General features: G+C 43.4%; 1 protein-coding gene across 1 annotated transcript; it reads left to right on the top strand.

Annotated features, from left to right (window-relative positions):
- The first annotated feature begins 9712 nt into the window (after window positions 1-9712).
- Window positions 9713-13204, top strand: LOC123127210 (D-amino-acid transaminase, chloroplastic). The gene is made up of 5 exons (XM_044546790.1): window positions 9713-9974; window positions 10944-10999; window positions 11651-11829; window positions 12106-12779; window positions 12910-13204. Exons 1-5 carry the CDS (start codon window positions 9800-9802, stop codon window positions 13002-13004), a joined length of 1179 nt encoding a protein of 392 aa, XP_044402725.1. The 5' UTR covers window positions 9713-9799; the 3' UTR covers window positions 13005-13204.
- The last annotated feature ends 1056 nt before the right edge of the window (window positions 13205-14260 follow it).

Raw genomic sequence — 14260 nt, 5'->3', positions numbered from 1 at the left:
ATGATGGCTACTTGATAGTTTAGTGCACCATGCTTAATGGCTTAGAATCGGGACTTCAAAGACGTTTTGAACTTCATGGAGCATATGAGATGTTCCAGGAGTTGAAGTTAATATTTCAAGCAAATACCCGAGTTGGGAGATATGAAGTCTCCAACAAGTTCTATAGCTAAAAGATGGAGGAGAATCACTCAACTAGTGAGCATATGCTCAGATTGTCTGAGTACTACAATCGCTTGAATCAAGTGGGAGTTAATCTTCCAGATAAGATAGTGATTGACAGAATTCTCTAGTCACCATCACCAAGTTAGTAGAACTTCGTGATGAACTATGATATGCAAGGGATAACGGAAACGATTCCCAAGCTCTTCGTAATGCGGAAATTGACGAAGGTAGAAATCGAGAAAAACATCAAGTGTTGATGGTAGACAAGACCACTAGTTTCAAGAAAAGGGCAGAGGGAAGAAGGGGAACTTCAATAAGAACAGCAAGCAAGTTGCTGCACAAGTGAAGAAGCCCAAGTCTGGTCCTAAGCCTGAGACTAAGTGTTTCTACTGCAAAGGGACTGGTCACTGGAAGCGGAACTACCCCAAGTGATTGGCAGATAAGAAGGATGGCAAAGTGAACATAAGTATATTTGATATACATGTTATTGATGTGTACTTTACTAGTGTTTATAGCAACCCCTCAGTATTTGATACTGGTTCAGTTGCTAAGATTAGTAACTCGAAACGGGAGTTGCAGAATAAAGAGAGACTAGTTAAGGGTGAAGTGACGATGTGTGTTGGAAGTGGTTCCAAGATTGATATGATCATCATCGCACACTCCATATACTTTCGGGATTAGTGTTGAACCTGAATAAGTGTTATTTGGTGTTTGCGTTAAGCATGAATATGATTTGATCATGTTTATTGTAATACGGTTATTCATTTAAGTAAGAGAATAAATTATTGTTCTATTTACATGAATAAAACCTTATATGGTTACACACCCAATGAAAATAGTTCGTTGGATCTCGATCGTAGTGATACACATAATCATAATATTGAAACCAAAAGATGCAAAGTTAATAATGATAGTGCAACTTATTTGTGGCACTACCGTTTAGGTCATATTGGTGTAAAGCGCATGAAGAAACTCCATGCTGATGAGCTTTTGGAATCACTTGATTATGAATCAGTTGATGCTTGCGAACCATGCCTCATGTGCAAGATGACTAAGACTCTGTTCTTCGGAACAATGGAGCGAGCAACAGATTTGTTGGAAATCATACATACTGATGTATGTGGTCCGATAAATATTGAGGCTCGCGACAAGTATCATTATTTTCTGATCTTCACAGATGATTTGAGCAGATATGAGTATATCTACTTGATGAAACATAAGTCTGAAACATTTGAAAAATTCAAAGAATTTCAGAGTGAAGTGAAAAATCATCGTAACAAGAAAATAAAGTTTCTACGATCTGATCGTAGAGAAGAGTATTTGAGTTACGAGTTTGGCCTTCAGTTTAAAACAATGTGAAATAGTTTCACTACTCACGCCACCTGGAACACCACAATGTAATGGTGTGTCCAAACGTCATAACCATACTTTATTAGACATGGTGCGATCTATGATGTCTCTTACCGATCTACCACTATCATTTTGGGGTTATGCATTAGAGACAGCTGCATTCACGTTAAAAGGGCACCATCTAAATCTGTTGAGACGACACCGTATGAACTATGGTTTGGCAAGAAACCGAAGTTGTCGTTTCTTAAAGTTTGGGGTTGCGATGCTTATATGAAAAAGTTTCATCCTGATAAGCTCAAACTCAAATCGGAGAAGTGCGTCTTCATAGGATACCCAAAAGAAAATGTTGGGTACACCTTCTATCATAGATCCGAAGGCAAGATATTCGTTGCTTAGAATGGATCCTTTCCAGAGAAGGATTTTCTCTCGAAAGAAGTGAGTGGGAGGAAAGTAGAACTTGATGAGGTAACTGTACCTGCTCCCTTATTGGAAAGTAGTTCATCACAGAAATCTGTTCCTGTGAATACTACACCAATTAGTGAGGAAGCTAATGATGATGATCATGTAACTTCAGATCATGTTACTACCAAATCTCGTAGGTAAACCAGAGTGAGATCCACACCAGAGTGGTACGGTAATCCTATTCTGGAAGTCCTGTTACTAGACCATGACGAACTTGCGAACTATGAGGAAGCGATGATGAGCCCAGATTCCGCGAAATGGTTTGAGGCCATAAAATCTGAGATATGATCCATGTATGAGAACAAAGTATGGACTTTGATGGATTTGCCCGATGATCGGCAAGCCATAGAAAATAAATGGATCTTCAAGAGGAAGACGGACGCTGATAGTAGTGTTACTATCTACAAAGCTAGAATTGTCACAAAAGGTTTTCGACAAATTCAAAGGTGTTGACTACGATGAGATTTTCTCACTCGTATCTATGCTTAAGTCTGTCCGAATCATGTTAGCAATTGCCGCATTTTATGAAATCTGGCAAATGGATAAACAAAACTGCATTCCTTAATGGATTTACTAAAGAAGAGTTGTATACGATGCAACTAGAAGGTTTTGTTGATCCTAAAGGTGTTAACTAAATATGCAAGCTCCAGCGATCCATCTATGGACTGGTGCAAGAATCTCGGAGTTGGAATGTACGCTTTGATAAGTTGATCAAAGCATATAGTTTTATACATACATACGGTGAAGCCTGTATTTACAACAAAGTGAGTGGGAGCACTACAAAATTTCTGATAAGTATATGTGAACACCATATTGTTGATCGGAAATAATGTATAATTTTCTGGAAAGCATAAAGGAATATTTGAAAGGAGTTTTTCAAAGAAAGACCTCGGTAAAGCTGCTTACATATTGAGCATCAAGATCTATAGAGATAGATCAAGACGCTTGATAAGTTTTTCAATGAATACATACCTTGACAAGATTTTGAAGTAGTTCAAAATGGAACAGTCAAAGAAAGAGTTCTTGCCTATGTTGCAAGGTGTGAAATTGAGTAAGACTCAAAGCCCGACCACGGGAGAAGATAGAAATAGAATGAAAGTCATTCCCTATGCCTCAGCCATAGGTTCTATAAAGTATGTCATGCTGTGTACCAGATCTGTTGTATACCCTACACTGTGTTAAGCAAGGGAGTACAATAGTGATCTAAGAGTAGATCACTGGACAGCGGTCAAAATTATCCTTAGTGGAATAAGAAAATATTTCTCAATTATGGAGGTGACAAAAAGGTTCGTCGTAAAAAGTTACGTCGATGCAAGTTTTGACACAGATCTGGATGACTCTAAGTCTCGATCTAGATACATATTGGAAGTGGGAGCAATAAGCTAGAGTAGCTCCGTGCAGAGCATTGTTGACATAGAAATTCGCAAAATACTTACGGATCTGAATGTGGCAGACCCATTGAAATTATCTCACAAGCAAAACATGATCACACCTTAGTACTCTTTGGGTGTTAATCACATAGCAATGTGAACTAGATTACTGACTCTAGTAAACCCTTTTGGGTGTTGATCACATATCGATGTGAACTATGGGTGTTAATCACATGGTGATGTGAACTATTGCTGTTAAATCACATGGCGATGTGAACTAGATTATTGACTCTAGTGCAAGTGGGAGACTGAAGGAAATATGCCCTAGAGGCAATAATAAAGTTATTATTTATTTCCTTATAACATGATAAATGTTTATTATTCATGCTAGAATTGTATTAACCGGAAACATAATACTTGTGTGAATACATAGACAAACAAAGTGTCACTAGTATGCCTCTACTTGACTAGCTCGTTAATCGAAGATGGTTATGTTTCCTAACCATAAACAAAAGAGTTGTTATTTGATTAACGGGATCACATCATTAGGAGAATGATGTGATTGACATGACCCATTCCATTAGCTTAGCACCCGATCGTTTAGTATGTTGCTATTGCTTTCTTCATGACTTATACATGTTCCTATGACTATGAGATTATGCAACTCCCGTTTACCGGAGGAACACTTTGTGTGCTACCAAACGTCACAACGTAACTGGGTGATTATAAAGGAGCTCTACAGGTGTCTCCAAAGGTACATGTTGGGTTGGCGTATTTCGAGATTAGGATTTGTCACTCTGATTGTCGGAGAGGTATCTCTGGGCCCTCTCGGTAATGCACATCACATAAGCCTTGCAAGCATTGCAACTAATGAGTTAGTTGTGAGATGATGTATTACGGAACGAGTAAAGAGACTTGCCGGTAACGAGATTGAACTAGGTATTAAGATACCGACTATCGAATCTCGGGCAAGTAACATACCGATGACAAAGGGAACAACGTATGTTGTTATGCGGTCTGACCGATAAAGATCTTCATAGAATATGTAGGAGCCAATATGGGCATCCAGGTCCCGCTATTGGTTATTGACCGGAGACGTGTCTCGGTCATGTCTACATTGTTCTCGAACCCGTAGGGTCCGCACGCTTAAGGTTTCGATGACAGTTATATTATGAGTTTATGAGTTTTGATGTATCGAAGGAGTTCGGAGTCCCGGATGAGATCGGGGACATGACGAGGAGTCTCGAAATGATCGAGACGTAAAGATTGATATATTGGACGACTATATTCAGACATCGAAAAGGTTCCGAGTGATTCGGGTATTTTTCGGAGTACCGGGTAGTTACGGAAGAAGCAATGGATCTTGATGGGCTTTAGTGGGAAGAGGAGAAAGGGCCAAGGGGCTGCTGCGCCCCCTCCCCTCTAGTCCGAATTGGACTAGGGAAAAGGGGGCTGGCCACCTCTCCTTCTCCTCCACTTCCTTCTCCCTTCCTCCCCTCTTGGTGGACTCCTACTAGGACTTGGAGTCCTAGTAGGACTCCACATCCTGGCCGCACCTAGCCTTGGTCGGCCTCCTCCTCCTCCATCCTTTATATACTGAGGCAAGGGGCACCCCATGAACACAAGTTGATCCACGTGATCTTATTCTTAGCCGTGTGCGGCGCCCCCAGCCACCATAGTCCTCGATAATATTGTAGCGGTGCTTAGGCGAAGCCCTGCAGCAGTAGTACATCAAGATCGTCACCACGCCGTCGTGCTGACGGAACTCTTCCCTGACACTTTGCTGGATCGGAGACCGGGGATCGTCATCGAGCTGAACGTGTGCTAAAACTCGGAGGTGCCATAGTTTCGGTGCTTGATCGGTCAGGCCGTGAAGACGTACGACTACATCAACCAAACGCTTCCGTTGTCGATCTACAAAGGGTACGTAGATCACACTCTCCTCTCGTTGCTATGCATCACCATGATCTTGCGTGTGCGTAGGAATTTTTTTGAAATTACTACGTTGCCCAACACGACCCTCATCACCGTACCGGTTTTTGCCACCCATTTTCTCAATCTTAGGCCCATCCCGGCTCAGTTTTATCGTGTCGTGCCATCCTGTCCTGTTTTACTTCGTGTTGTGCCGTGCTTTGGACCGTACTGTGCCGGTCGGGTTTCGTGCCAACCCAGAAAATCCTGGCCCAAGTCCCAGGTTTAGTGAAATCCATGCCCACTTTATTCCACTTCCACTCTAGAATAGCTAATGGTTGAAGAGTGCCAATATCGTTGAAGTTCCGCCTTGACTCAATGACAAACTTCACATTCAGAAAACATAGCTAGTGAGTTCCCTCTTCATCCTAGTCCCCATAACCTTTCATGGAGTTTCTGATTCATTTTGGTACTAGTGGAATGAATGGAGAGAGAGGTGTTATGAGCTTCCTTAAGGATTAGCCGCCTCCAGCCATGTTTTCCTTGGCACCACTAGTCGGTCTTCAAAGAACACCTTCCCTCGAGAATCTAAAGAGAAACATTTAGCTTTCCTTGTAGTGATGTTCTCTTTGATACAACATATACTAACATCTTGGGTTTGACCAGCTCTAATTCGATTCTCAAGAGTTGGTTTAGCAACATAGATAGACAAAAAAATCCTTGAGGAACAAGCTCATGATTAAGCTTCCAAGAATACTCATAAAGAAGGGGGCGATCTTGCATAATCATGAGATTGTTGCAATAAGATTTTTGACTTTGTGCATCATCCATGACATTTGCTTTGCGTGGAGTGAAGGAGATTCATACATCATAGTCTTTGGTCATTTCAATCTATAGTCTTTGCCTGAGATTCAAGTCAGGATGGATAAAGATACACTTCAAACTTTCATGACCCGAGTAGATTTCACAAATTTTAGAGCAAGTGATGTCGCCAAGTTTTAGAGCATGTACTACGACTGCAAGTTCCAAATCATGAGTTGGATAAATCAGCTCACGTGGATGCATCTAACGAGAAGTGTATGCCACCACATGACGATCTTGCATGAGGATGCAATCTAGTCCTTGATGAGAAGCATCACAATATATAGATGTCAAAATCTTGCATGAGGAACAAGCGTCGAGGTAATAGCCAGTTTATCTTTCAGAGCCCGGGCAAGGAGAATCTTCTCAGCTATCGATCCCTGAATTTGGGACAACAAACCCGCGGTGTTGCACCTTGGCATGGTTCTAGATCAGCGGGTACCAAGTCAATCAAGCCCGCCGATCAAGCTCTATATCCTGAGGTCAGACCTCTGCTTGTACGCAGATACACCAAGGGATATGTCTTCTAGACCTCCTTTGAGCGTCAACACGTCATTCATAAATTATCATATAAAAGGGGGCAAATTGGGTTCATCCTCGAGTAGGCAGAGGTCGACAAACTTATCATAGAGATGCAAAAGTTGGCTACCGTCCATGGTTGAAGAAAACATACTTCACTCGGAGTTTGACACACAATGCTTCATACCTATTGTGCAACTACTTATGCAAACCTAGTTGTTGAACATCCTAGTGCAAAGGTTTTCGACCAGTTTTCCCTTGAGAAGGCAACCCAAGGTTTATCAAACCTAGATGATCTTATCGAACCTACCTGCATTCACATCTACCGTGGTTGTAGCTTTGCTAGTTGCAGCAAGTAATGAGCAGATAGTGTAAATAAAATATTTGCATTCTAGAACAAATAATAACCGTGGATAAAAGCACAGTATATGGGATTTTAGAGGTTTATTCTTGTAGAGAAAATTAGAGCGGGGCCTATAAGTTCATTAGTGGCATCTCTTTTTTGATAAAGGGCCCTTTTATTATCCCAAAATGTAGCATCAAAGTGATACAAAGCATTAAGAGTATCATCCGGCCTCTGCATAATTAGGATGCACACAGCCAGACACCAGTAGTCTCATAAACAAAAAGATAAAAGATCGACAATTCGGCAACAGTAGAGTCCATAGACCGACAATATGCCTACTACGTGGTCAGCCATCCAAATAGCGTCAAATTTGTATCCGCCCACAAGTGTTGCCGATATTTTTGGTCATTGGCTGGACGGTATTTCAAATAGGTACAAAACGCTAATAAGGATAGGAGCGTATGCCTTACTATGGTCGCTTTGGCTATGTAGAAATGATGTTGTTTTTAATGACAAAAGTGTTTCTCCTTTGCAGGTTATTTTCCGTTGTACGCACTTGCTTCGTACGTGGTGTACGCTACAACGAGCGGAGTACCAACCGCTATTTAAGGCGGTGTGTATGTTGTTGGAGCAGGTGACTGCGAAGGTATTTATCCAATATAGATGGCAGCATAATCTCCGGCTCGGTCCATCATCTCATTCGACTTAGTGGCATCTCTTATAATTGCATAGTCATTTGAATTGAATAATCCAAATAATCATATGAGGTGCGACCACCCAGGTCCCAGGTTCCAACGGCCCCCAACTTGTGCATAAAATAGAAGGGAAACGTTCCCAGATCCGCCGGATGCGCGCGGGTCCTGCGATCGTATCGATTGTGTGACTGGCGATGGTAGCAGCACCCTTTAAAAAAACAAGGCGAACGAGAGAACTGTTTTCAATCGTTCTTTTCCTTATCTTCTTCTTCCCTGTAACGAGGATGCCGGGGCACCCGCATCACAGGCATCAACTCCCGCCCGCACCCACCAGCACACATGTCTCCGGCTGCGCCCGCGGCACACTCCGCCATGCACGTGCCCCCGATGAGATCCACCGCCGCAAGCCTCCCCCTCCCCTCTCCCTGTTCCTCCTCCACACCTCCATCTCCTTCTCAGGGAGCACGCTATTCTGCTCAGTTTTTTTTGCTGGAAGCGGCTGGATTGGGAGCTGGAAGCAGCCTCCTTTTCTGCTGCAACCGGCCATCGCCGGAGCTGGGAACCATCACTGTTTTGCTGGAACCGGGCGGAGCGCGAGCTGGAACTGGCATTTAATTTTGTTGCAACCGGCTACAGAAAAGCTTCAACCAGCGGCAAAAAAAAGCTTCAACCATACACGACGGAAGCCATAGACGACGCCGAAAAGCTGCAACCGGCTCCGTTGTTTGCTACAACCGGCTTTATTTTTGATACAAACAGAGTATGGTCGTGGGGCACCGACGATGATAAGTTTTGCTGTAACCGTAGTTGTTTTTTGGTACTACCGACGAAGTTTTTTGCTACCTCCATCAAGGCAGAGCTATGACCTCGCGACGTCGGCGATGATGATTTGCTGCAACCATAGTTCGATTTTGCTACTACCGGTGAAGTTTTTGCTACAACCATAGTCCTCTGCGCACCCTCACCTTCCTGCAGACGAGTTTCAACCGGTAGTCATCGGAGCTGGAACCAGCTGTACAAAATGCTACGAACGGCTTCTTTTTTGCTGGAACCACCAAACCGACGGCGGTGGAGCTGCGACCAGCAATCGACGGAGCTGCAACCAGTGATACAAAATGCTACGACTGACCCTTTTTTTGCTGGAACCAGAGAAAGAGCGAAGGATACAAATGGTGCAGTAGGAGCTGCAAACAGTACCCAAAAATGCTACAACTGTCGTGTAAGGAAGCTACCACCGGCTTCTAATAAAGCTTCAAACAGAGACAAAAGTTGTGGGCGGCCATCGCACAAACTGAAAAGCTACAACCGGCCGCGAGATAGCTGCTACGGGTCTTTTGAAAAGTTTCAACCGAGGAACGGCGAACTGATGATGGCGAGCGGCGGCGACGGAAGCTGCGCGGTGGTGCAACTCGTGACGGCGGCGCCGCTGATTTTGCTGCAACCGTTATCACTGTTTGCTATGACCGGCGGGGTTTTTGCTACATCAATTCATGGCGGAGCTGTGACTGCCGACGGCAGCGATGATGTTTTTGCTGGAACCGTGGTCGCTTTTTGCTACAACTAGCGAGATATTTTGCTACGTTCCTTCGATGGTGCGACTGGTGGTCGTCGTTCCTGGAAACTCATGCGGCGAGCGGCGAAAACGGGGGCAGCGGGTGGCAAACCGGAGCGCTGCAACCATGGACCATCAACAACGGGAATTTCATCCGGTCAACGGGGAAGTAGCAACTGAATCAATGACAGATCTGCAACCTAAATTGAGAGCGGGGAGAGGTTCTTCGCCGAGCATCGTCCTCGGAGACGACGTGCGGCCTGGCCGTCGCGACCGAGCGCGCCATGAACGGCAGCTTCTGTTCCTGCGAGGCTGCGACCAGCTGCGGCGGGGACGATGCGCTTCCGAAGGCACTGCCGTTGACCAGTATAAAGACGAGGGAAAAAAACCGATGTGAGAGACGAAATCAGACGGCTGTGCGTAATTCAATCGGGTGGCTGGGGCAAGCCCGGCCCAACTATTGGGCCGGCGCACCGGCGCCCAGTACTCGCCAAAACAGAATGGACTCTGACGAAGTGCCGAGTCGCTGATAGCCTACGATTCCACTTACACCTCTGCCAGTTCTCCTCCGATGGCCCACCTCTCCGCCCCGCCTGCTGCCGCCGGCCACCGCGTCTCCCCATCACATCAGCCGTTCCTCGCTTTGAAGAAAATCGCGCCGTCATCGGGCCGAGCCGTCGCGCCGGCAGGGCTTCCTTCGTGGGGGGCGGCGGTGGCTAGAGCCGCCGCGAGCTCCGATCGGGCAGGTTTGTAGCGTGCAGTTTCTCGCTTCTGTCCTTTCGTTCTTCCTGCATCGTTACAGTCGGGGGGTGCCCAGCTCCGTGGTGATCGGCTTTGTGCGGATGCCCTCTCGTAGCTTTGGTTAGTGCCAGAGAAGGACTAAACATTTTTCTAGCCCTGCTTTCCCAATTACCATGGTCCAGTGAATTTGTTCAGTCATGCATTTTGTTCGCCCGAACTTAAAGAGCGTTTCATCGGTTATAATTTACGAACATTAGTTCCGTTCCAAGTTTGCTTGAAGTGCCCTGGATTTTGAGTCTGTTTCCCTTGTATACGAGTTGACATATATTGTTCGGATTGATAAAGGTTGCTGAATTGGAACTCTTTTTCATGTGTAATGGATCATTGATGTGAATTGGGCTTACCTTTCTAAAATAATGTGACTATTTTAAGTGACAATATATGTGTAATGTAAGTTTGTCCTGGTAAGATGAACTAGTTTAAGTCTGCGAAGATATTATGGTTGCGTTTATGTGTAGCGTTGCTGTATCGTGAGCTCATGCTGATCAGGATATGTGTTGTTTGTTTTGGTGACTCTGTTTCATGATGATCCTTCACGATAGGCTGATGCAATGTGAGGCCAGTTCCTCTAGTCAAACATGGGAATCTGTAATTAACTGTATTTCTACAATTTCCCCCCAAAAAACTGTATTTCTACAAATTAGCATAATTTCCTACTCCTTACATCTTGATTTCATTGGGCTTGAAATAACTGCATATATTTAACACCAGCTGAGTTGAGCACAAATGGTCGTGTTTCGCCCTTTGATACCTTTTAGGTATCTCTGGTTGTATTCAGATACTTTTGGAAATATCATAATTCTCAGCTCTCTGCTCTCACATACATGAAATCCGTTGTGTGTACCAAGACCAACACTACTCTTAGCAGTCCCTTTAGCAATAATATTAAACTGAACAGCTATTTTGTTCTGCAGCACCGGCCGGCACCATTGTCAATCCAATTGATGTCCCTCTCTTGTCTTTCTCTGAGGTGGACTTCTTTGTCTCTTGTCTTGTCTGCTATAGTTTAATTGGAATCTTTTGCTGGCATTTGCAAAACATGGAAGTTTGATGCTTTCATCTTTTCGAAACAAACTGTCCTACTTGTTCTCATTACTCTTGCACTCGTTGTAGTTAATGTTTTGGTTAGCGCACAATTGTCTACACTATACATTACACTGTTAGCATGCGCTAGATGGACACTATTCTGCATTGAAGTTCTTCAGAGCTGTTTGTTGCAACCACAGTATATTTGGCAACCTCAAAGCACTGTTTCATCTTCACTTAGCTTTCTTGATTAGTAAACAATCTGCAGAGTTATAGAAAGACATTTGGGGATTGCCATTGGGTTCAATTTGGCAAGTTTCCAGTCAGACGTTTTCCTTCAAGGCATACCCTAGTACTTACATGAAAGTAGAGACTGCCTTGGAGCATTTCTTAAGTTCCATCTTCTTTATCAGATTATATAGAAAAAACGGGAAACATGAATTATGCATCTAAACTGCATTAGATTTTTGTAATTCCTATCAGTGCAATATTTGTCTAAGATGTGTTGATGAAGCAATTGATGAAAGTAGGATCTTCTCTTGAAATGTGGTGCCACAACACAAACTTAAGTAAAACCGAACTTTATTTCCTATAGATTGCAGAAAGGCTTGATGCGTTCCAAGCATCTGGTGCTAGAAGTCAAAATTACGTGGCCATGTACTCTAGTATTTTTGGTGGAATTACCACAGATCCCTCAGCAATGGTGATACCGATTGATGATCACATGGTCCATAGAGGACATGGTGTTTTTGATACTGCTGCTATTATGGATGGGTAAGAAATCTGCTTCTATCAACTAGCATGAATTTCTAAGATGTCTATCTTTTTTCTGCTTAACCCGTCATTTACTCTTAGTATATATATTAAAGTTTGTAAGTTTCTTCTTGTCGACGCACATGCATTCATTCTTGCATGCGTGTGTGCAGTTGTGTGTGAATTTGGCAAGTGAACAAGGGGTTATTCTTCTTGCTCAATTTCTTTTTAAGTAATGGTCCAAACTTCATCAGTATCAATTACTTAACTTTTTTTTTCTTTCCATATTACTGGCAGTCACCTTTATGAGTTAGAACAGCATATCGACCGCTTCCTGAATTCTGCCCAGATGGCCAAAATCCCATTGCCATTTGACCGTTCAACAATTCGAAGCGTACTTATTCAAACTGTGTGCGCATCAAAATGTTCTCAAGGATCACTCAGGTACTGGTTGTCTGTTGGACCTGGAGACTTCCAGTTATCTTCATCTGGCTGTAGAAACCCAGCTCTCTACGCTGTCGTCATTGAAAGTCCATCTTTGCCAGAACCATCTGGCTGCAAAGTGATCACATCATCCATACCGGTAAAGTCTCAACAATTTGCGGTCATGAAAAATGTAAACTACCTGCCGAATGCACTCACCAAGGTGGAAGGTGAGGAAAATGGTGGGTTTACCGGCATCTGGTTGGATGATGAGGGTTTCGTCGCTGAGGGTTCAAACATGAATGTTGGCTTTGTGACACCGAACAAGGAGCTTCTCATGCCCCGCTTCGACAAGATCCTGAGTGGGTGCACGGCAAAACGGGTTCTGGCCCTTGCCGAGCAGCTAGTGGAGAATGGAATGCTCAGTGGGATATCTTTAAGGAATGTGAGTGTCCAGGAAGGGAAGGAGGCCGACGAGATGATGCTCATTGGAAGTGGAATTCTTGTCAAACCTGTTGTTCAGTGGGATGATCAGATGATTGGCTCCGGTAAGAAGAATTCTTTCTTAAAATTTAGTTAGCTAGTTTTAATTATGTCAAGTTTCTTTAAAACAGTTCATGGTTTATTGCAAACTCCAACATCTACCAAATGCCGATTGCTTTCCATGTTCCTTCACAGGTAAAGAAGGCCCAATTGCTCAAACACTTTTCAACCTTGTTCTTGAGGACATGAGATCTGGTCCACCTTCAGTTCGTATCCCTGTCCCTTACTGAAACCCTCTGCATTATAGTCCTTGCAGAATACACGTGAACAAAGAGATAAATACTGTAAATTCCATGTGTCACATAAAAGCTACATGAATATACTGGCAGCAGTGTTCCTTTTGGTCTTTGCAGAAATCATTTGGAGCCACTCTTGTGTGTCAACCTTATGCCTTTTTAGGCATGTTAAACCAAAACACTCTTCTACTCTAGTTTGCTGCACATATACCTACTATTGAAGTGTAGAGACGAGGCTTTTAGTGAAATGTTTCCTTTTCTAAACGAGGTTTGCGTTAATATGACGAAAGCTATGTGTTGCTCTAATTTTGACCAGATTTCTATCTGGAATTTGGAATTTTCAGTCTGCCGATAGAGGTTTGGGGTAATCGAGTTAGAGATCTTTACGGACCACCAACACCCAAAATAAATGTCCCCACGTAAATGGTTGAATTTGGAGATGTAATTGAAGGATCAAAGATGTAGATAATGTCCACTAGAGAGAGGGGGGTTTAAATAGGAGACTACCAAATTAAATTATTTTCTTAGTTGCTTTTTAGAGTCAAGAGCATAAATATAAATTCTCTAGAAATGCAACTGGGTGATACAACCCTATATGATGAGTTACAACAAGCTAGTAAGCTACGCAAGATAACACACAAGCAAGTAAAACAACAAGTAAAGCTAGGGTTAAGAGACAACTAAAAGTGGTGGAGACAAGGATATAATTCGAAGTTCACACACTTGGGGGTGTGCTAATCTATATTGGAGAGTGGGGAACAACGAATGCTCCCACGACAACGAATGTATCACCTTCTTCTCCGAGAACCACAAACATTGAATGCTTAGGTTCCCTTCCACTAGGGGTAGCTCTTGGGGCGAGATCCAAATACTCATCAACGAGCCCGGGCTACAATCACATGACTTGGAAGCTCCCGGGTAACACCAACCGTCTAGGGTTTCCCACAAACCCAAGAGTAAAAAGATTTGCTAGGGTCTCACAGGGAATCAACGAACTTGAGTTTTTCTTGGATAGATTTGTAGATCGGGTGTTCTCCTTGTCACTCTAAATATGGTGTGGATTGATTTGCTAGAGAGGCAGGAATCAAAGGTGTAGGGTATGGTTGGTTTGTGCCGCCATATAGCCCCACCAATTTTTTGACATGACCAAAATTTTGGCAAGTTGTTTTTTTTACTAAAAGGGATCCTCCCCCCGATTTTATTAATGAAACCAAATAGTCGTTTATCATATATCCATAACACAACAGCAC

Source organism: Triticum aestivum, chromosome 6A (assembly GCF_018294505.1).
Source record: "Triticum aestivum cultivar Chinese Spring chromosome 6A, IWGSC CS RefSeq v2.1, whole genome shotgun sequence".
Lineage (NCBI taxonomy): Eukaryota > Viridiplantae > Streptophyta > Magnoliopsida > Poales > Poaceae > Triticum > Triticum aestivum.
Note: the sequence above shows the minus strand (reverse complement) of the source record. Positions and strands in the feature narration are given on the sequence as shown.

Bases quoted from the DNA above. Each gene is read 5' to 3' on its own strand.
- LOC123127210 (XM_044546790.1), top strand. From the start codon at position 9,800: ATGGCCCACCTCTCCGCCCCGCCTGCTGCCGCCGGCCACCGCGTCTCC. The intron at 9,975-10,943 runs GTTTGTAGCGTG...TTTGTTCTGCAG, and splicing joins CGCGAGCTCCGATCGGGCAG to CACCGGCCGGCACCATTGTC. The intron at 12,780-12,909 runs GTAAGAAGAATT...GTTCCTTCACAG, and splicing joins TGATCAGATGATTGGCTCCG to GTAAAGAAGGCCCAATTGCT.